This window comes from Laetiporus sulphureus, assembly GCF_001632365.1.
Source record: "Laetiporus sulphureus 93-53 unplaced genomic scaffold LAESUscaffold_26, whole genome shotgun sequence".
Classification (NCBI taxonomy): Eukaryota; Fungi; Basidiomycota; class Agaricomycetes; order Polyporales; family Laetiporaceae; genus Laetiporus; species Laetiporus sulphureus.
In genome coordinates this window covers 71,411-92,727 of record NW_024468535.1, presented here as the reverse complement: position 1 = coordinate 92,727, position 21,317 = coordinate 71,411, and the positions used below count along the sequence as shown (strand labels likewise).

At 52.1% G+C, this 21,317-nt stretch overlaps 8 protein-coding genes across 8 annotated transcripts; 2 read left to right on the top strand and 6 right to left on the bottom strand.

The window, feature by feature from the left end:
- Nucleotides 1-328: 328 nt before the first annotated feature.
- LAESUDRAFT_226483 (uncharacterized protein) lies at nucleotides 329-1,622 on the bottom strand. Its single transcript, XM_040901645.1, has 2 exons — nucleotides 1,403-1,622; nucleotides 329-1,346 (listed from the first exon to the last, which is right to left on the bottom strand). The coding sequence occupies exons 1-2, from the start codon at nucleotides 1,477-1,479 to the stop codon at nucleotides 671-673; spliced, it is 753 nt and encodes a 250-aa protein (XP_040763100.1). The 5' UTR covers nucleotides 1,480-1,622; the 3' UTR covers nucleotides 329-670.
- An 864-nt stretch (nucleotides 1,623-2,486) lies between these two features.
- On the bottom strand, nucleotides 2,487-3,926 carry LAESUDRAFT_737507 (uncharacterized protein; the record flags this gene model as incomplete). The annotated part of the gene is made up of 4 exons (XM_040910797.1): nucleotides 2,487-2,619; nucleotides 2,834-2,985; nucleotides 3,355-3,387; nucleotides 3,504-3,926. 4 exons carry the CDS (start codon nucleotides 3,924-3,926, stop codon nucleotides 2,487-2,489), a joined length of 741 nt encoding a protein of 246 aa, XP_040763099.1.
- A 383-nt stretch (nucleotides 3,927-4,309) lies between these two features.
- Nucleotides 4,310-6,705, bottom strand: LAESUDRAFT_726991 (AB-hydrolase YheT). Its single transcript, XM_040909139.1, has 8 exons — nucleotides 6,243-6,705; nucleotides 6,122-6,190; nucleotides 5,640-5,672; nucleotides 5,499-5,584; nucleotides 5,343-5,444; nucleotides 5,081-5,286; nucleotides 4,998-5,026; nucleotides 4,310-4,943 (listed from the first exon to the last, which is right to left on the bottom strand). The coding sequence occupies exons 1-8, from the start codon at nucleotides 6,470-6,472 to the stop codon at nucleotides 4,322-4,324; spliced, it is 1,377 nt and encodes a 458-aa protein (XP_040763098.1). The 5' UTR covers nucleotides 6,473-6,705; the 3' UTR covers nucleotides 4,310-4,321.
- A 143-nt stretch (nucleotides 6,706-6,848) lies between these two features.
- LAESUDRAFT_681306 (AB-hydrolase YheT) lies at nucleotides 6,849-9,261 on the top strand. The gene is made up of 9 exons (XM_040905760.1): nucleotides 6,849-7,347; nucleotides 7,404-7,472; nucleotides 7,519-7,551; nucleotides 7,607-7,692; nucleotides 7,745-7,846; nucleotides 7,906-8,111; nucleotides 8,164-8,192; nucleotides 8,249-9,175; nucleotides 9,233-9,261. The coding sequence occupies exons 1-8, from the start codon at nucleotides 7,151-7,153 to the stop codon at nucleotides 8,883-8,885; spliced, it is 1,359 nt and encodes a 452-aa protein (XP_040763097.1). The 5' UTR covers nucleotides 6,849-7,150; the 3' UTR covers nucleotides 8,886-9,175; nucleotides 9,233-9,261.
- LAESUDRAFT_225976 (uncharacterized protein) lies at nucleotides 8,962-9,602 on the bottom strand. The gene is made up of 3 exons (XM_040901643.1): nucleotides 9,391-9,602; nucleotides 9,233-9,333; nucleotides 8,962-9,169 (listed from the first exon to the last, which is right to left on the bottom strand). The coding sequence occupies exons 1-3, from the start codon at nucleotides 9,443-9,445 to the stop codon at nucleotides 9,038-9,040; spliced, it is 288 nt and encodes a 95-aa protein (XP_040763096.1). The 5' UTR covers nucleotides 9,446-9,602; the 3' UTR covers nucleotides 8,962-9,037.
- A 2,431-nt stretch (nucleotides 9,603-12,033) lies between these two features.
- Nucleotides 12,034-12,877, bottom strand: LAESUDRAFT_737504 (uncharacterized protein; the record flags this gene model as incomplete). Its single annotated transcript, XM_040910796.1, has 2 exons — nucleotides 12,034-12,097; nucleotides 12,153-12,877. 2 exons carry the CDS (start codon nucleotides 12,875-12,877, stop codon nucleotides 12,034-12,036), a joined length of 789 nt encoding a protein of 262 aa, XP_040763095.1.
- Nucleotides 12,878-14,167: 1,290 nt separating this feature from the next.
- Nucleotides 14,168-18,324, top strand: LAESUDRAFT_702142 (alpha/beta-hydrolase; the record flags this gene model as incomplete). The annotated part of the gene is made up of 12 exons (XM_040906470.1): nucleotides 14,168-14,335; nucleotides 14,387-14,409; nucleotides 15,133-15,330; nucleotides 15,391-15,602; nucleotides 15,652-15,685; nucleotides 15,742-15,788; nucleotides 15,841-15,906; nucleotides 15,956-16,173; nucleotides 16,230-16,750; nucleotides 16,815-16,939; nucleotides 16,992-17,542; nucleotides 17,596-18,324. 12 exons carry the CDS (start codon nucleotides 14,168-14,170, stop codon nucleotides 18,322-18,324), a joined length of 2,892 nt encoding a protein of 963 aa, XP_040763094.1.
- Nucleotides 18,325-18,692: 368 nt separating this feature from the next.
- On the bottom strand, nucleotides 18,693-20,310 carry LAESUDRAFT_726984 (P-loop containing nucleoside triphosphate hydrolase protein). Its single transcript, XM_040909138.1, has 4 exons — nucleotides 20,232-20,310; nucleotides 19,170-19,844; nucleotides 19,004-19,119; nucleotides 18,693-18,949 (listed from the first exon to the last, which is right to left on the bottom strand). The coding sequence occupies exons 1-4, from the start codon at nucleotides 20,253-20,255 to the stop codon at nucleotides 18,787-18,789; spliced, it is 978 nt and encodes a 325-aa protein (XP_040763093.1). The 5' UTR covers nucleotides 20,256-20,310; the 3' UTR covers nucleotides 18,693-18,786.
- Between the last annotated feature and the right edge of the window lie 1,007 nt (nucleotides 20,311-21,317).

The window sequence follows — 21,317 nt, the reverse complement described above, 5'->3', positions numbered from 1 at the left end:
GTGCTCCCCCCGGGTGATAAGCAATTGTCTCTGCATCCTAAGCGCGTCATACGCGACCAATTAGTCGAGAGGACGCTGTCCTCAGGCGATGCGGTATTCGTCGGCTTTTCTTAATCTGCCTACATGCGAACATACCCGGTATCACATACGCTCGTAACGCGCAACACGTGCACGAGAACAGCTTCTACATCCCTTTGGCCATCGCATACGCTTTCTCACAAAACATCCCATCAGCGCCCGGACCCTTATTTGACGATACAAATCCTTACAACGTTGTCGGACAGGTTGCCTTGCGGCCTGCCTCACCTCACCGATCACTGTCGGATCAACAGCCCTCGGCCTCCTTGTACTTCCTGCGTTTGGTAATATCAAGTCATCCCATTCAAAAGATTATGATCGCGCCGTCCAGTCTTCCCCGTATCCTTTGAGATCCCAACTACCGGCACTGAGCAGCACGGCCATCTGCGCACTATCGCCGCCGGAGGATCCCAAATTTCTCTCGCTGCGCAGTACGCATATACAACAAACAGGCAATGCTTCTCCTATGCTATCTACGCATGAACGGTTGAGCACGTCTTCTCTGCCTCGTTGCAAGGAGGTGTCGTAACGGCTCTCACGTTGACGTCCAGCTGAGTTCTGACCACCGTCGGCAAATACCCTAGTAAGCGAATTACAGCAAATTTTGATTCCGCAGCCTCGTTGTTCCATCGGGATCACAGCGCGCACACATGGACCAACTGAAGGGCAGCTCACGGGAGGACGAAACCTGCCTTCTGTGGACGATCCAGTCCACGACGACGCTCTGGTGTGCAACGGGTGGACAGACATTCATGCTTCGAGCATCGCCCGTCGTCCACTGCCCCTGGAGCTGCATCAGCGGGGAAGCGGTGATCAGAGCTCGTGGCTGCCGTCCGATATCGCTTGCGAGCCTAGACTTAGCTAAAGATAATCGTGGCCTGCTTTTTACCTCACAGAACATGCACTCTGGGGTCGAGGTGGGGGTTGACAGCCTTCTCGCCTTCTTGCATCGAGCAATTGAACACCTCAATCGCCCTACACGATGATCGATGGCTGAGTACTGATCGTGTCGAGTCATCCACAGTGGCGCTTCTTCTGTCGTTGAGGGGGTCAACGAACGCGTTACGAGTCCTTGAGTAATCCTTGAGTAAGACGAAATCCTTGCAACGCACGACGGTTCGCGTCTTCGAGACACTCGCAGCCTCGTTACAGAGTTCACCATGGACAGCTCTTCGCGAGTTCTCCAAAGCGCCCTGCGATAGTGTAGAAGGCGCTCATCTTCCCCAAACGTCATTCCGGTGCCTTCATAGCCTTGTTTTGGACTGATCCTATACTACCTGAACGGCCTTTCAGTTTTTATTAACATAACGGGTGTTACACCTACCTTCGTCTGTAGACACGAGGAAAGCTCGTGGAATAAGCTTCTCGTCTCAATAGACTTCCTCCCTCCTCTCCTCGCATCCCAGCGGACTCGAGCGACTTCGCCTGACGTGCCCAGACCCACCAGCCAACCCAAACTGCGGGGTTGCTCAGAACTCTCCCAGGCCGTAATAACTATAGCACCACGAGGCTTGCCGCCTGCACGAAGATTGACGACGCGCGTGGAAGCTTTCAAAACAGATCATGGGCATTACCCGCGAAATAAATCTATGCATCGCCTATGGGCCGGTGATCGTCAGATATTTCTGTTGGAGGTAAAGCCGCGCTCAACGATCAGGCCGCTGCCCCGCCAACGCCACAGCCTCCGGTGCGTAAACCGTGCAGTAAGGCTATACATGTGCCAATCGTTACCTGACACCATTTGTCTAGGGCAAGGGGGGTGACTGTCCACTGAGTCCTGAGTCATCTACAGCCAACGTCTCGGAGGTAAGAAAGCAGCGTGGGTCAGAGTTCCATCGATGTATAGTCTGCAACCCCGGAATCGTCACATGCACATCCCAGAGCGCGCGGGAGACGCACTGGTCCGTGCGCTGCATCAAACCCATGACGGCAGTATGATGCTGCTCTCACCATCGCCCCAAGAGTAACGAACAGTTTGGCGCATCGCCCACCGCATGACATTCGGCTAACCTTGGCGGCCACCTCCCAGCGGACTTTGGATGGATGCGCTTCGCTCCGGGAGTAGACCTGCGGGACACCCCCGATGCTGTCTGTGCCGAAGGATTTTGGTAATCATGACATCAACATCAATATTAGCGATGAGCAGAACATTCGGCAGAGGCGGGATTTGGTTCGATGTGTCCGGCTTTGCGGATTTGAAGCGAGTCTAAACGCGCATCTACGAATCTGGGCTCCCAGGGGCACAGAGACCGATTGCTGAACTGATGGCCAGCCGACGTTCCGATCGCCGCGTAGTTAAGAAAGGGCGGTCTGAAGACGTATGGAAATCCTTCCTTGATGGGCCACTTGCGGCAACTCTGTTCCCCAACTATGCCATCGTTACGTAGCCAAATTTGCTGATATTGAGCCTAGCTCTCCTTGTCGAAGCGGCGATAGAACACCCAGGCATCTACGTACTCCTCACCAGATCCGTCCGCTTTCTTGAGACGCCCCGCACGGGGAATGAGCCCTGCCTTGATAAAGTCGAGAGCCTCCCAAAGTCTATACAGCGCGAGAGTATGAGTTCCTGCACACAAGGTAGCCTGGGACATGCGTGGAGTTCAAAAGGTAATGATCATTACAACCAATTCAATGTCGAAGATCCGAGTGATCAAACCGTGTACGTGTGTAATCTCGAAGATAGACCGCGAGTAATTGCGGAGACGACAAGATGGGAAAGAAGTTGCGATCATGCAATGATAATCGCGGCACTTACCGGACACTGGCAACATTATTGACGTAGACCAGGTTGAAGACACTGGCTTCGTATCCGAGACGCGGCCCATAGTAAAGGTAAGAGCGGGCAAGCACCCTGCCGACGCCCTTTGCGCGCTGCGAGACCGGTACGAGAAAGCCGGCGTTGCAGATCTGAAATAGATTGTAATGAATACTTGGAAGGGCGTGTGATAGATAGGCTCAGGGGAAATTGCTCTTCAATTACATGGTATGGCCGTTTATGACACCGAATCCTGTCGGCACGGGCTCCACTCTTCGACTTCCCCACCGGTAATCCCGCCGCTGCAATTGGATTTCAGGTCCAATATGCGTAATGCCGCAATGTGGACACGCATGACGCGATGAGCACAAAGGTAAGCCAAGCTGTCCGGAAATGAGGATCTGCGAAACGGCTACGAACTCCAGGACGACGAGTATACTTCGTCCGAAAGAGGCCTCCTTATGGCTGTGGCCCCTTCACATATGCATGCACGATGATACTGCCTTCGATGAGATACTCACGTGCGATGATCGACCAGGATAGTTTGGTTTGACCTGCAAATATGCGCATGTGTATCAGTCAAATTGGCCTATCGTACGCTCCAGGCTAGCGCAAATTAGACGGACATGAAGCGAGACAACACGTTTTCGAACATGAGTTGGACACTCACATAATAGCAGCCTGCAACACACTCTTCCCACTGCCGACCGCTGCGTGCCTCTTCGATTCCATACGGAACAACAGTATAGCGAGACGGCTCGGCATTCTCCCCCGCGGCTTCACCTTCGTTTCCGAGGACGGCAACGAGGACGTCGGCGGCGAAGTAGTACGCTTCAAATTGCTCCTGCGTGTAAACCTCGCCGGAGAGGATCTCTTGCGGGTAGGTCATTCCTCGCAGCAGCTCGTCTGCGAAGACCCCATGAAGGTATTCAACTAGCCCCGGAAGAGTGCGAGCCTCCAAAAGAGTGAGATGGTGGATAGTGACATAGTTCGGAGCGGCTGCTGATGGTCCGCCCTTGCCCTGCAGCTGCCATTGAGTAGAAGGGAGGGGTTCGGATCCACTCTTGCTGAGAATGGCGCCGTATGCCGACATGGAAAGGAGTGCCAATAGCCGTTGAAGTTGAAGGTACGACGGAGACCATTGCGGCATACGGATCATAACCCAAGAGTTTCTTTCTCATGGTGAGTCAGATAGCAGGTGTGCCTTACAATGGCGGCATGTGCTAAGCCATAGCATCGGCATCGGACACATTAGCCTGGTATGCGCAAGGGGACTGGCATTGATTGGATTGCGAGTACAGACAGATGGAGCAGAGTGACTTTGATACTGCAGGAGAGGGAAGGAGAAAGGCATGCGTTGGCGCACAAGTGCTGGCCACCGACAATCAACTTGATGGCGGGTCATACAAGAGTGTTGGCAGAGAAGAAGAAGCAATCCAATCAGTTCTAAGTCTACATCTACATCAATGGTCAGATAATGCAGCACGGTCATAGACCAGAGAGAACGCCATCCTGGGCCTCCACATCGACAACGCGACGGCCTCGCTCAATCTCCATGCATCCAATATCATCGCGGCCCTCCTCCTTCAGGAACCCATCGACCTCATAAATTGGCTTGCCATCTCTGTTCCCCACCACCATGTCCTCGCCGACCGCCTTCAGCCACTCCATTACCGGCTTCGTGAACCACCTCCGCTTCCCCGCCTCAAACCACCCAAGGTGCCCGCCCTTCTTCGTCACCGCAAACACGACGTACTCATTCCCGCCCGCCTCGATAGGGAGCACCTGCACGATCGGGTCGTCCTCCGAGTTGAGCGCGAGGAACGGCACGCGCACGCGAGGGAGGACGTGGTGGCTCGACGCCCAGACATAGTACGCCTGCGCGTCCGGAAACGGGAATGGTGGCATCGACCCGCCTGCGATGCGGTTGAATGTGTTGTCGAACATCTCCATGGTGGGAGATTTGAGTGCGACGCAGGGCGCGACGGCTTGGCCAACTGGGTGGTCCTTGAACTTGCTGAGAGAATCCGCATGTCTCTTGACGATGCCCTGCAGGTTAGAGCCTAGCGCGCTAGAATAGACCGTGCGATGGAACCATCCGCCCTCGAGCCTGGAATGCAAGCCGTTATGAGACATAAATACTGCCAATGATGCGAATACTCACGCTTCACTGTTCTTGAGCAGATCCCATGGCTGCAAACAGGTCAGTCATATTGCAAATGGAGCGCAGCAGGACTGCGAACATACACAAGCCAGAACGCATGCAGATGAAAGCCTGCTGTTCTCTCCCTCCTCCGCCAGGTATCGAGTGAGCACGTTCGCGCCAAGCGAAAAGCCCAACCCGAGCAGAAGGGCTCGCGGATAGCGCTTCGTGATGTGATACACTGCAACCCGAATGTCCTCAGTATGTCCAGCTGAGTACAGTTGTGGACTAGTAATCGGGATTCCTGCACCTGATCGTATCGATGATCAGCCTACGTAGAGGCAGGAAAACAGCTAGTGTGCTCACATCCACGGAAGTTGACCACAGTGGCTCTGTAGCCAAGCCCGCCCTGCCCCTTTGGCGTGCACACGGGGGCAAGGACAGCTCGTACATATGACTCATATGATCCTAGGATTCGCGAGGTTCAGTCACATTACTAGAGGTGAGTACGGTCAAACTCACCCCCAGTTAAGCCATGCATGACGACGACAATTGGTGTCTCGTCTGGTAGCTTCTCTTTGCTTTCTGGAGGTGTGAAGTCCAGTCCTCTTGGGGAATGTTACATGGAATTATGAGCAGACAGTAGGACAGGATGGAACTCACATCGTGCCACCATCCAATGTGCGTAGAAGCGTCCTATGACCAGGAGTTAGCAACAATTGGCTTCTTGTCAGATCCAAAGGGTGTATGCTGGCTATAGAGAGGCGGGCACTTCGCGCATAGCTCATACAGAGCTCATGAACCTTCTAATGGCCCATAAGGATCAACAGCAGTATTGTTAGGCATTCGAGGCTTGTGAAACTGCTACCCGAACTTATGGGGAGCGGATAAGAGAGTGAACTCTAGTTCGAAGCTTGTATGCTGTCGAAGAGTTCACCTGGGCTAGCAAACAGAGGAGGTATGCTACGACCCGTTGACCCTATCCTGGTCCGGGATGTTAAGTTCAAGGATCAAGCCCGAGCTTTATCTGCTCATCTGGGCTGGATAGAAGGTGGAGGCAGGTCTATCGCAACACCAAGTCATCGCCTCCGGGAGATCGATGAACAACCAACAATCGCTCAATGACCGCCGACGCGTCTGCTCACCTCTCATATTCTACCTTGTCTATCTTGGTGAAATCCCCAATAACCGAATAGCCAGTTTGCTGGTGACCACTACCCGACTCTGTTGTCAATCCCGAGACGGCATCACGGACGCGAGACGAACCTGAATAACCACCACACTGGCCGGAACTCTCTGAATAGACTGGGGCATCTAGTCTCGACGAACGTCCGCAATGATTCACTGTAAACCTTCCCTCCCGTGTCCTTGACTGTTACAGATACTGGCGAGGCGGGGTAGTAGTAGAGCCTCGTACGGAAGTACCACGCTGAGAGCACACTGTACGCTTTCCACAGGGCATACGCCGCCGCGAGCACGCTCAGTGCAAGGCCCATGGTTGTAGTCGATAGCACGGGAGCAAGTGAGACGCGACATCGACGGAGCCAACCCAAAGCATTTCATTTGGGGATCCGGGGATAGCGAAGCGCTTGTCAGGATGCAGGGAATTTTGTTGACTCGCGAAGTGTACATCAGACAGATTACATGCAACCGTGAATCCTCCTCGGCGTAAGTGTGTAAACGGGGAGAAAGAAGCCTCTCTTCGAGCCAGTCGCGAGCGTGAGGAGGCGTGAGGCTTGCTGAGAGGATGGACCAGAAATGCGTGACGACGGCCTGTGACTAGACGCGCTTGAAACGCACGTGATGCTTGTCACACACACGTACACTATTCGCGTCGACTCGCGACTGGAACTGGCATTCGACTTTGCAGATGTCCTCGGAACTTTGTGCACACAGCCTGCGATTCTTGGTGCGTAAGTGCACTTCTCGCTTGGCCAGCGAGCCAGAGCCACCGGCGTGAGCGGAGTGCCAGTCATGGGGATTGGTTCGGCGGTATCAACACCTAAGACCCAGATATGATATGTCGACCGTCTGGAAGCCAGCAGTCAACAAATCTTTTTCCCCGCATATGATTCTCGGGCAATCTGCAATACGGGGAATGCTACACTTGCCCCTCTAATGCTGCGATTACAACCCTGGTTCAGCACCGCTCTCTTTCCTCGACCACGTCCACCATGGGCCTGTTGATCAGCCTGCTCTATCCCTTGACGTATTTCCTGCCTACACTCTACTTTGCGAGCAAAACGAACACGATCAATGTGAGAACCTCGGCATATTCGAAGGAGACCCGGCAGGAGTCCTTGCAGACGTTCGTCAAGACACGCTGTCCGAGTCTTCTAAAGCCGTTCATTCCTGCGTGGTGGCTATTCAGGTAGCCCTGCTTTCGGGTCGCTCTGAATAGAACTGTCATTGAGATCGTGAGAATAGCGGTCATCTACAGGTCGGATACTGCGTGTTGGGTGACTTCTCCAAGGCCGATAAGGTAGAATACGATAGGTAAGCAGAAGGATTCTCGTATTTCAACACTGTCTGATGTCAGCAGGACTCTGCTTCGCACAGTTGATGGAGGAACAATGTACGTGTTATCAGCTTGTTCGCGCAGGCTGGTTCCCGACTTCTATCTGAACCAGAGGTCTCGACTTCACGCCGCCCAAGAACGAGCAAATGCTAGACGACGATGTTCCCATCGTTGTCGTTCTTCACGGACTCACGGGAGGTGCGCTCTGCGAGGGTTTCATTACCACAGCGAAGCCTCAAAAGACGAATAGGTTCATACGAGTCGTACGTGCGAGCTGTGCTAAACCCGGCGTGCACGCCGAAGGAGAGAGGCGGACTTGGATACCGAGGCGTCGTCGTCAACTTTCGCGGTTGTAAGTTCTCGGCCTCTCAAGCATGTCGATCCATGCATTGATTCATAGACTTGCACTAGGTGCCGGAGTTCCTCTCACAAGTCCTCAGCTATACTCTGCCGGACATACCGATGATATCCGAGTGGCCGTGTACTACATCAGGAAGCGGTATCCCAGAGCACCGCTGATCGGCGTCGGATTCTCCCTGGGTGCGAACGTCCTGACGCGATATATGTCCGAGGAAGGCGAGAACTGTCGTATGATCGCTGGATGCGTCCTCGCTTGTGTATGTACGCAACATTTCATTCAATCTCTGCGATACTGACACAGCTTCCCAGCCATGGGACTTGGTCGTGAACAGCCACCGGTGAGCACACCCCATGTCAGCAATTCAGCGTGATCACTCATCACGACTCGTCGTAGCATCGAAGGCAAATGGTTTCACCGGACAGTCTACTCAGCAGGCATGGGCCAGAACCTGCAAGGTATCATTCGGCAACACGCCCACCGCCTCGTCACCTTCACCGACCACCCCGTCAGCAAAGCCGTCGAAACGACGCTCGCGCTCGACAAGCCGCCCATTCGGCTGTTCGACCAGTACATGACGCGGCTTATCGGCGGGTCGTCCCCGCTATTCCCTATGCCAACTTCACTGCACTACTACGAATGGGCGTCGTGCCACACCGTGCTCCCGGGCATTAAGGTTCCGTTCCTCGCGATCAACGACTCGGACGACCCGATCGTGCAGTGCGAGCCGCCGTACGACGTCGGCGGGAACGGGTTCGTCGCGCTCGCGGTGACGAAGAAGGGCGGGCATCTCGGCTGGTTTGAGTCGGCTGGTGGGCTGCAGGCAAAGCGTTGGGTCACGAAGCCGATCATCGAGTGGCTGAGCGCGGTCGGCGAGGATATGGTGACGGAGTTCAGAGCAGGTAAGCCCATGCGGGAGGTCGACGGATTCCTGAAAGAGGAGGGCAGAGACGATATCGGGTGCATGGAGATTGAAGGAGGCGGGCATATTGTGGGCACTGATGGAGAAGAGGGCCTCCTTGCTGGTTTATGATCCCACATTAGAATCTGCGGTCGTTGCAGGTATTAGATGAATATAGAAGCTGTATCCTATGGTATACAATGGTGGTACTTTTTACATCGTGTGGTATTGACATAACCGTTCATGATGGTTGTCCGTCCCGGGTATCAACAGTGAAGGGTCCTTTATAGAAGAGCCGTGATAGAAAGCCCGCCCGCAATCGCAAGAGCTGCAGCCAATGCGCTCGATGAGCCTGGCGATGTGGTCAATGAGACAGCCGCAGACGTGGCGAGGCTCTCTGTAGAATTTGAGCTGTTCTGTGACTGTGAGCACGAGATGAGCTCTTTTCGAAAATGCCAAGGGAGGTAGAGGACACTGACCGCTGCACATCCACCTGGTGCCGTGCAGCCCGTGTTCTTGTTTTCTGCGATAATTTGTGCGAGAGTAGGATCAATGGGTGCTGGTGCTGGTGATCCGCAAACTAGAGCAAGGAGATGTTAAAGCCATGATGTCACTGATGAGATCGTGGCGGACATACCGAGAGTTGCAGAGATCAAAAGGAGCGTGAATGTCTGAGAGACGCGAGGGAACATGGCGCACGAGATGATAATGGAAGAGGATGATACAGTGGAGGACGAGGAGTTGCGAGGACGAGACGAGTTCGATCAACGAGCAAGCGTGCTGACCATCTCCGTCCTGTTCTCCTCTATATACCGTCACCCTACCATCGTCCTTCATCTATCAGTGCGCTTCTAGTTGCCGTATGCGCTAGAAGAGCCAGCCACAGTACAAGATCAATGCTCCCTTGTGTCGTGGTGGCGCCGACAGTTCAAAGGGAATGCCTTATTGGGAACAAAGTCGGTCGTGATGGCGGATAGAAGCGCCCATAATTACTGCAGCGTCCTGCCTTAACAGTTGACTGAGGGGAATTCTCTCTCCAATTCATAGCATGTGGCTGAAAGCGTCAATGGAAGGAAGGATTGGCTGACATGGCGACTTATACGAGAACGTGGAACACGCAATTCTAGAATTTGGCGTACAAGGGCCTGTAGAAATACAACATCCATGATGCGAGTCATCCGCACAGTGCAGCTGGTGTACAACAGAAAACGGCACGCTAACTAACGTTAAGTCCGATGATCTACAAGTACAATGTTATTACTTACGATACTGGTCACAAGGTATTCAAGAAGGAGTACTCGGTACTCCTTTGATCAGTCACTGGGAGTGTCCTGCATCGACTTGTGCGCTCTTCCACGTAAAGTTCAATGAGCTTCCAAAGCTGTGACATACATTCATATCCAGTGGCGAAAGCAGACATAGGCTCGTTCTCCTTCTACAGCACGCGTCCGATCTCCATGAAACGTAATACAATGTCAAAGGTTGGGGCGTCATTCAAGATCCCGTCGCGTGTCTCCATCATATCTGGCGGAGAGGATGATAGCGTGCTAGGGAACAGTGTGCTTCATTAGAAGGCGATAGCCTGCTACACCTAGAGTCGATGAACCTTACGTTGTCCGACTCGGACTCGACGAAAATGTGCCCAAAGCTGACGTCGCCGTGCAGAAGACTGAAGGATGGATACAGTGCAGCAGGCTGTCCATGATCTGCTCTTCCCAGCTTGCCTTCTTGGCAAGCAATGGCGACGTGGAAAATTTCGCGTCAAGCGACTCACCGCGGATTTGCTCCGATACCAGGTATGTACGGTCCACATGCCTCAAAGGTGTACAGCTTGACCTGATGGCCGACGTACCAATGCGCAGATCTAACGAAGGAAAGAAGTCACAATGTCTGACCGTTGTGACTTTTTCCTCGTCGGGACCCACCCATCCCAACGATGGTTCTTTTACGACGGTGCACAAATTGCTAGCCGTGCTACCCCGCCTTCAATGCTGAATTCTGGAGTCCGGATCCGCGATGCTAGCGCTCTCGACAGCTTCTCTCATCGAGATAATGCAGTCGAACAACTTGGCATCATTAGCTTGCTCTCCTTAAATAACAATAATCTAAATAGGAAACTGCAGCTCATCAAAAATGTAAGTGCCATTTTGTTGCAGGCGTAGGGGGACCGTGACGTGTCCTACCGTAATGCTGCCTAAAATTTGAAACACATTCATTCTTTGCGAACGGCCAAAGCAGGATCTCGATCAGTCACCAGGCATACTACTTTCTGTGAAGCTGAACGTTAGCGCTTTGCAGAGGACTTGGATCGTTCCCCAAGATGTTCACCATCTAGTCAGGGAAGAGTTGCACCTCACGGCACCCGCGGTGATGGTGCTAGAGACTGTGGGCATCTTTGCGCTAGATGCCAGCGTACAGGCCACTGTAGGGCATTAGTGGTATCAGAACTCCACGGCGGTGAGCAGACATTCGCTTGCAGCGGGTTTAGATTTGGGTTCAATTTGCTTCCAGTATTTTCATTGTCCACGGACCATTCTCTTTCCCATCTGGGTTTTTGCGGTAGCAGCTATTCGACACAGCCACCTGCAGCAGGTATACTAGCTGTGGCTGCCTTCAACGGCTTTGTCGAGAATCTCCAGGCACTTCTCCGCGCTATATGGACACATAAGTAACCGTAACAGCTCTGTCAGCAGGAAAGGAGACCGACTAATGTTTCCTCAACAGTACAAGGAACGTTGAATGCAGCATATCCGCTACAAGTCACCATCAATCAGACATCGCTGCTGGCTGAGCTGTTCTATGCTGACTGCGCCACCGCGTGCGATGATCTGCAAGTTTTTTTTGTTGACCATGAGGGCGTGTCTGGTCAGACTCAATTGGGGTATGTCAGTTCAAAAGGCTTCATAAATTCGAACGTCATTAGAAAGACAGTGTTTATGAAGTCTCCCATTGTCAACATCCAACCAAAAGGACTCATAGTACAAGTTCATACGGACTGATTTCTACTCGCAAAGTCACGTACAACACACGACTGAGCCTAGAACCCACAATATGGTGAACACTAGCAGTAGCAGACTGTTCGAGTCAGTATAAGGGATCCGAATGCGATACAGCGTACTAGAAGGGGATGGTGTATTTGCAAGGACAGAGATCTGGTAGCCAGACTCCTACACACAATAGGTATAAAGATGGCAATCATTAGAGTCGTAAAACGTCGTGAAGGTCATCATGTCATGAATAGCAATATATCTGTTGACGACACAAGGAACGATCATGCCGTTCACTTGCTCGAACGAGAGAGGATAGACCGCATCTCAGGGAGACGAGAGCCAATCTTGGTGAACCTATGTTCTCCATTGGTCAACTACGGGCATCAGTCACAATGAGTTGTACACTGACCTGCGTTTCCAATCTCCCTTCTCATCTTCATCGTCATATTCTACGCCTACTCCGCAGCATTCGCAGACGACCATGCTTAAGAGTACCATTCCTGCGAAGAGACATATGACGGCTGCGAGGATCATCCACACGCCAGGACCCCAATTGACGTAGTATGAGAAATCCGTCAGCGCAGATATCCTGATCCTCCCAACGATGACCAATGCGAGGTCAGCTGCAAAGACCACACAGCCAAGGATGATGGTGAGGATGGAGATGATGAGGGATATGATCGTCATTGCGTGGGACTCGAGGAAAAGTGACGTGAACATGCAGAGGAATGAGAGCCCTGCACAGACAGGATGGAGAACCAATAAGACCGTCAACGCTTCCACTACGTCCTCCACCAATGATGGATAGCCGGTCAAGGTGAGGATGCTTTCTGGAATGGTGTAACCCAGCGTTGGTCCGTAGCAGACCTCGAAGCCAGGGATGACGCTTAGAGCGCAGACGCCCCATACACCAAAGCGTAGATCTGTCGCCACAGCGGTTGCGACATCGCCGTCCTCTACGCCAAACTTGATCTCGAAGAGGAATATCGACTTGATGATGGGGAGTGAGAGAGCGACGAGTAAATACAAAAGGAATGATATGAAGTAGAGCACACATGTCGTAATTGAGATACCCAAGTGCTTTGCCAGAGGGCGAGGACGCTCCCATTGCTGAAGCTGGTCGATAATTATCATGGCTTTTCGCTGCGGGGGCTACTTTGCGAGTAGCACGGATGGGTATCTAGAGGTGAGGGTCGTTGCCCAGTAGCTTGGGAACTGGGGTAAGCATCGCGGAGACAAATCGGACCTTACCACGAAGAAGACGGAAGGACCAGCCACGCACATGCGTAGTGGGCGCACACTTTGGACGACGCATGTGCTCAGAAATAGCTGGCCTCTAGCACCCGAACACCTTGAAGCGGCGACGGATGCGTGCATCGCCCTATTGCAGAGCAATTGAATCACACAGCAACGACTGTTGGGCACTAATGCAGTTCCCGGAATGCTGCACCAGCTCGGTGCTACTACTATAGTAGTCTGCAGAATCTCTCGTTCATCGCGAACAAGTTTCTATACTTTACCCAATCGCTCGAGATCTAGATAGAAGTGTGTGCAAACGTCTCAGCTAGCGAATAAGGAGAAAGATCGCCCAAAAGTTGAGCAGGATAGCTTGTCGGAGAATGATCGAGTGGGAGGATACTGGCAGATGGAAGCGTAATGCAAAGTCTAGACGGTCATCGTCACGTAGTAGAGCTCCGACAACGGCTAAGGTACAGGCAAAGCCTATAGAAGCCAACCACGAGTCGCATGGTGACATCGCCACAGATCGGCGAGGCGGCTTTGGGATTCTGTCACGCGTTTTCTCGATTCAAAACATGCCGGCCCACAGATGAATCCAGACTGTTCATAATGTGAATGAGCTCTGCAGTAAATGAAGCGGCAGGCACTCTCAACAGGATGGGCACAGGTCTAAGGATTTCTTTTAGCAAAAATCAGCACTATAGAAAACACGGTTGGGATGATTGTCCTCGCTTGAGTAGATCATATTGCAGTCGTGTAAAGGGCCTTTCTTCTGAGATGATCCATAGTTGCAGTGGGAACTATGTTGATGCCATGTACGAGATTCAATGCGCATCCTGGTAATGACGGAGACAGGATACTACGGCTAGCACGTAGAGCTTCATGTCAGCTGTATTCCCGCAGTGTTTCATCGGATGTCTCCGATTTCTCGGCGTGCAGATCTAGACGACACAATCCGCTGGCCGGGACAGGCTGGGTGGGCGCTGAAGGGTAGTATTGGCGCCGCATTTTTAAACGTATGTTAATGTAACCTTGAATTTTCAGACTTACATTAATTGCAGGCGCCGGAGTCCCAAGGGCCGCCTTGCATAATCAATATTTGCCCGACGCAACTTGGCGTCTTACACCTCATGTACTTCAACTACGACGTGGTCGACGCTTTTCGCTGCTTTGAGGAAGGATAGAATGCCTTTGAACTCACTGCTCGGCCAGGCGGGCTTCAAGCTCGGTCCTCTGGTGCTCGAGACTCTGGTGAAGCATTACTGCGAACGCATCTTGAAGGAACGGGGGGATGGTGTGACGCAGCTGAGCCAGGACGAGTTATTGTACGATGAGGCGTTTCATATCATCAAGGTATGCAGGCACTCACTAAGACTTGTATTTAGTCTGATCATCGGTTTCTAGACGTTCATGGAGGCCGCTACGAAGTGAGTTGCGCCATATTGTGTTCATTCACCAGCAGGCCTATCAATGCTGCTGCCTTCAGTTCGTGCTTGTTGTGCATAGTATCATATTATCGGCCTTGACTCAACGTCAGTTGAAGTCTTTATCTCTAGCGACGTTCGGTGCTTGCAATCTTGCCTCGGGGAATTCCTCACACTACCGCTTGTTCCAAGAGCAGTTTCATTCCTGGGGTTGCTAGATTCCCGTACGCGCCAATGTGCCACAGGACTCTCGCATGCGAGCCTTTCAGCTTCGTCCTGATGCCCGTGAACTAGTGAAAGGGGAGAGAGGACGTTTACTGCTTGATGTTTGAGTAAACACTGAAACGCTCCAGAAACGGCTAATCCTGTCAAGGACCTTGTCCATTGCTTGCTTGGGGCTGTTGCAATTCCCAGCTGTTGGGGATTTGGATATCTTGACGTGCTGCGCCGAGGCGGCCTGAGGTGCGGCAGATATTCGTCATAGATGCAGCAATCCATAAATCTGCATGATTGGGCCACACGGATACAATCACTCATCGCCGCATTCTTTGATGCAGCAAGTAGCATGAGAGAGTTCGTCTCGAAGCCTGGTTTCTGTCAGAACGAATGCTAATGCTATATATACTAAGTCAAACACCACCAGGAATCTTGCGTAGTTCCAATCGCCCGCATCTTCTGTTGTCATCGCGCACGATTTCGAATACTGACGTAGTGTATTCCGTGCAGACACACAGTAGAGGACCTACAAGAATTCTCGAATACACGCACTCCTTCTCCGCCATGGACACGTGTCATCCGTCTCGTCGTTCCCATGTCCTGCTGCGATGATGCCGCGACATATCTGATTAAAGCCCTCGGTGGACCAGAAGTGACGAAACGCGTCGTCGGAGGGACCAAATGGTGGCAGGTGCGCGGCATCCGAGGGTAGGTTCTGCCTTGATTAGCCCTTCGGTCTGCATGTACGATAGGCATTGACTTCGGCAGTGTCGACGCAGAGTGGCTTACTGCGAAGAAAGACTGGCAGCAGGCTAAGCGACGTCACAAGGAGCACCTCAGGAATCACCCAAAAGGAGCATCGAGTGACTCGCACAAGGGAAGCCTGCATAGGACAGGCAGCGATGGGCGTGGCCAAGAGGGACCCGCTATATATGAACCGGAGATGGACAAGATGCCATGTATCCTGTATGCTCACGGAGGTAAAAACGCTGTCTCGTCTGCTTCGATGTAACTCAATTCCTTTCGTAGGTGGCTATTACTTCGGTAGTATCGACCAGGAGAGGTATAACGTGATTCCTAGCCAAATCAACTGCGTCGCACTCACTGTTGTAAATATAGATTTAGCATTGAGCGTTATGCTCGCAAGATTAATGGTCGTGCCTTCAGTATGGTTATTTCGTTCATCGGGAGTGCGTGCAATGCTGAGAAACGTATTAGCTATCAATTACCGCCTTGCGCCACAGTATCCATTCCCTTGCGCTGTTCAAGACTTTCTCGCCGCTTGTGGGTTGTCATTTGATGCGTTGTTGTCCAGCTTCTCACTATCGCGCAGATCTGTACTTGATCCGACCACCTGAGGGTGCGTCGCATAGTCCCGTGGACCCTGGCAATATAATCGTAGCGGGAGACTCCGCTGGTGGCGGCTTGTCAATCGCTCTGCTACAGATCATTCGCGACAGTGGACTTCCGATGCCTGCTGGCGCGGTGCTAATATCTCCATGGTGCGATCTGACGCATTCCTTTCCTAGCATACATACCAATAATGCCACGGTGCGTGCCGCAACGTAGAGATGATAGACGGGTCTATATCAACGCATTTGCTGTAGGATGTTTTACCCCCATACGGGCTCTCGTTTCACAAACCTAGCACGCTATGGCCGCCGCCTCCAGATGATCTCACCACGGAGGTGCAAAATACCATTCGCCACAAAGCCCGCCAGATCTTCCATATGCGCAAGGGCCCAGAGAATGCGGGACCTGCTTCACAGGAGACCAAAGGACATGCACAAGATAATGTCGCCCACCAGGGACCTGCCCCACAGGAGGTCAAAGAACATGCCCGAGACAATGCCGACTACCAGTTCGTTGTTTCTCCGACAGGCCAGACATTGCATCTCGGACCTACTGCTTCGCTACCGACTCCCTCTTCCGTGCGTGATCAAACCATCACGCTTTGTGAGACCTCGGGTGAGGTGATGAAGATCGAGGAACAAATCCAATTGTACACTCCGAACTACCTGCTCACTCATCCACTCGTGAGCCCTGTGGTCTCCTATCTGGGAGGCTTGCCTCCATTGTTTGTCATCGCAAGTGATAAAGAAGTGATTAGAGATGAAGTCATTTATTTGTGAGGCTCTACCATCTCTAATCCATGCTATACAAGATGCTTATCACACGCTTTCTGGCTTCAGTGCTCATAAGGCTGCTTATCCTGATAGATACCACGTCAAAGAATCGGCCCGTAATTTATATCCAGCATTGGAAGGCATAGAATCTCGCTATGGCCCAACGAAAGTGCATTTGCAAGTGTATGACGGTGAGCGATGGTGGTTTCGTACACGCGCTAGGCCGCTCACTTCCATCCCAAGATGCTGCGCATACTCTTCCGACTTTGTTTGCCTTCACGACTCCTGCCAAATACTGTTACCGGGCAATTGCGACGTTCTGCAAGTACATCACATGCTCTTTGCCTACAACCCGCCCATCAAATCTGTCTGGCGACATACCCTTCGTGGCTTCTCCAACTGACAGCAGCCCTTACCTCTCTGGATCGCCATCTTCTGAAGATGTCAATGCATCTGTTCCGTCACCGCGGCTTCCTACGGATGACCACCCCTTCTCAACTACAGAGCAAAGACCTCATACTAATCTCCTACACACGTTAGGCGGGCCATCAGATGACCGTAGATCCGTTAAATCTGGCAGACGAAGCTTGAGAAGAACTGTTAGCGTGAGCGTCACGCGCGCGAGTACATTCTTGAATCGAGCAGCGGGACAGTCCTCTCAAGTTGTCGAGCACTATGAAGGGGGGATGTCAGAAGGTAGCGACGTTGCTGGACCACGCTTTGGAAAGTCAGGTTCAAACGGCGATGTCACCGTACGTAAGGCGGGAGAGGGCTCTGTTTATGAGAACGGCCTGGTAAGTGCTCAGGCTCGTAATCCGACTGATCTGATCATATCATCTCGGATGAGCAGGACAGTATGATTCGAGAACGAGTCTCCACCCGCGGAGTTATTCGACCACTCGAGCCAGAAGAAGAGCTGCCGGCACTTCAATTCCCTGAAGAGCTCATCGGCGAGATCTCCGAGCTTGTCATGCGTCGGTACTTCGTCGGACGTGAGAAGTTCACGAGGAAGTTCGCGCATGTTGTCAAGAACATCGAGAAGAAACGGCGAAGAAACCTCACCCGAGCACGGCACGAAACGCTACATAATATCCAGCAATTGCAAGCATACCTTCTTCAAGACGATAATGCTTCCGACTCCAACACAAAGCCTTATGCACCGAAGGGACTACAAGAAGGCCTTGTCAGTGTTGGCAGTTGGCCATGGGCCTGGGCGTTAGACGAAGACGAGGAGCCTCCAGCAAGCAGTATCGTCGCACGAAGGGACACTGAGGAGGCGCGACATTTAGCTCGGATAGCTGATAAGGCATTCCTAGCGGACGAGAATACTATCAGCGGAAACAATCTATGGACGGTAATGGTAAACTTCTTGAGCAAGACCCCAGGTAAAGACAAGCACGAACACGAAGAAAAGCATGGCCATGAGAGCGAGTCCAAGAATGAGCAAGTGGCTGGTGCCGCAGGAGAGGAGAAACATGATTCAAACTTTAAATGGCTTCGTGCAGGACATAAGAAGCATCATAGAAGATCAGTCTACAAACAAACGGATGGTGCGGTGAGTTATCAAGAATCCTAAATACTCGCAGTGGAGAATTGCTCAAACGTTCCCGTACAGCCTCATTCTCCGCCATAATGCACCTTTGGCTATTTTGCTGTCGTCGTTGTACTTAGTTGATAATTACATCCGCGTTGATGGTCCTATGCTTTCCGCATTGTGCCCGGCATTTGTAGGTTCACTACATTGCACTAAGTCAAGTCCTACCAGTCTGCTTGCACTCTTACTACTGAAACTAGTCTTGTGGCACGTGGAAGGGCTGTGGCTATCCCAGCTGTGGACCGGCATCAATGGGCAATTGAGCTCAGAAGGCCCGCATGATAGCTCTCTCCCCTGTCGACGAAGCAGCATAGAACAACTAGTTTTTCGTGTCTATTCATTCGACACGGGAGCACAGCACGTTCTATCAAGCAGGGCGGCATGATTTACAACTGGAAACCGGGATTTGGTCAACGCGAGAAGAATTACACATGGAACGTACAATCAGAACGAGCTTGTATGAACCACATGCCGATTCTCGTCTATTTCTATAACGAGGCCATGCTGCAACCACCTAGGTTGCCGCCACTCTAGATGAGCATCCAATCCGCCCTTAGTAACTCCATCCCCAAAAAAGACATAGCCTGGGATATAACGGTCAACAAAGCTACAATGCGACGATGAATCAATGATCGCCCGACGAAATGCATTGCAATCTCACTCTGTTACTTGATGATCCGCCATGCCGCGACCACCGTTTGATGACTTCATATAATGTTCTTGCTGTAACCGCCATTTATAGATGTGAGTGTATGGATGCGACTCTTCGGGTTTAATCTATAAGAGGTCGCATAAAGAGTCTCGATAGAATAAAGAGAGATGCGAACTTGTATGAAAGCGCCCAGATAATTCCACAAATCGACGTATTCTTTGAGCCGCTCATTCACGCCTATAATGTCTTGCCTTGTGAAACCATGCGCTCCGAAGAAATTTTCGCCCAGCCCCTTCACCGGAAGGCCCCACCGTCGCTCGATTTCTTCGGTCGAAATGGGGTAGAATCCGACACACCAGCCCTCCAGTATCACTACGTCGAGAGGCGAATGGACAATGGTGCCAGAGTCTACACGATCTCCTTCCCCGCCATACAGGCTCTTGTCAAATCGAGGAATAACAACTGTCGTATGGCTCTCTCGTGCATCATCGTTGATTTCTTTGAGCTCTCTGAGCACTTTGGAGGCTGTGACCAAATCATGCGTTCCTGGCTGGCCTCGTCCTCGAAGTAGACGATTGTCCGGATTTGCGGCGGCCACGGCGACTAACTGGGAATGAGGAAGATAGAGATCATCGATGGATAGCACTGCCAGTGAGAGCGAGTCCGGAGCAGAGGTAAGGGTATTGAGGAGATGTGTAGTAAGGAGCGTTTTGCCGCTCCCTTGGGGGCCTTGCACACCGACCATCAACGGAGGAGCGCGTTTTTGAGTGGGAAAACGCGCTCTGTGTTCAGACAGTTGAGCCAATACATGCTGTCGCATGTGGCGTACGGCAATGGGCTCAACTACAGACTGTAAATCCACCGTATGTTAGAAAAGCGTCCGACATCTGCCTGCGACGTACTGCATTGGGACCCATTGCGTTGCGGCCAAGAGCATCACGAAAAGAATACCGCCAAACGGGCAAGGCAGATGAGGATTATGAGAGAGCACGGAAGGCCTGTCCTCCCGCACCGGCGTGCCGGTCGAGGCTCATATGACCAGCCCGATGAGCGTGATGTATTGCACAATCAATCAGAATCACTGTGAGTGGAACTTTGCACAATTCAATGACCACCGAGCCGGTGCTAGGCTAGTAGGTTATCGTTACCAAGTGCATACTTTTGTCTCCACAAGTCCCTCTCACAATGAGAACGAAAGGCTGCAATGACACGATCAAAGACTTTGATCAATAAGTACCTTGAAATCCCCTCCTCGTTTCATCATTAATTTGAGCAGTTGCAAAGTAAAGGAACGGGATGTGTGTATGTCATGGAGCGGGGTGGCAAGAGCAGCCACTTCAGCCACCGGATCTCCTTCTGTCCGGATGCTGCCGAACTGCATGGAACCGCTCGGCGCTTGGCCATGTTGTCATAATTGAAAACCAAAACCGTAATGATCTTATAAAACATAATAAACATTATTTTGACTATACCACGATCACGTGGATTAGTTGATTTCACGCCACCGGGGCGCGGGCATCTCGGAGGTGGCCACAAGTAAGCTGCCGCTCACGGCTCCCACTGAACATCATCTAATACAAGCATTAGTATGCGATAGGATGGACTCGACGCAACTCGAGCAGCTTTCGCGTCGGCAACTGCAAGATCTTGCGAAGGTGAGTTCCATTCTTCTCATGGGCAATGGCATTCCTCCGAACATGTCGTACCAGCGAGAGCACATCAAGGCAAACGCAAAGACTTTCGTAATCATCCAAGAGCTGCTGCTGAAATACCCCCATGGTGTTCCACCGTGAGTAGTTCCTGGGGGCTGGGAAGTGCGTCCTAGAGCTTCACGATGTCGCAGGTTAGAGCAGCCTGACGGCGATCCGATGGACGAAGGCGCGCCCGTCGTGATCAAGCAAGAGCCAGAGGATGTCATGATGCAGATCGATGATGGGCCTCGGGTCATACTAAACCGTCTAGATGAACAACAAAAAAACTCGGAACCTAAGAGCTGGTGGCTGCAAACGCAGACCAGTGACGAGGAAGCGGAGTTCACTAACGACGAGGACGAGGAATCATCCGGCAGCGACAGCGTAGAGGGCTCATCCCTCAGCAACAAGCACGATTCATCTGGCGAGGAAGACGCGTTCACGAGTGACGGAGACTGGTTTCCCGAGCCGTATACCAAAGCTGTTTCAAAAGAAGCCAGTTGGCTATTCAGGGTTGAGTATGAGGAAACCAGTGTTGAAGAGCGAGAGTCCATCGATGGCGAGGAGGAATTATCCATGAGCGATGACAAAGAGCGGTCCGCTGACGAACAAGAAGGTACATTCACCAGCGA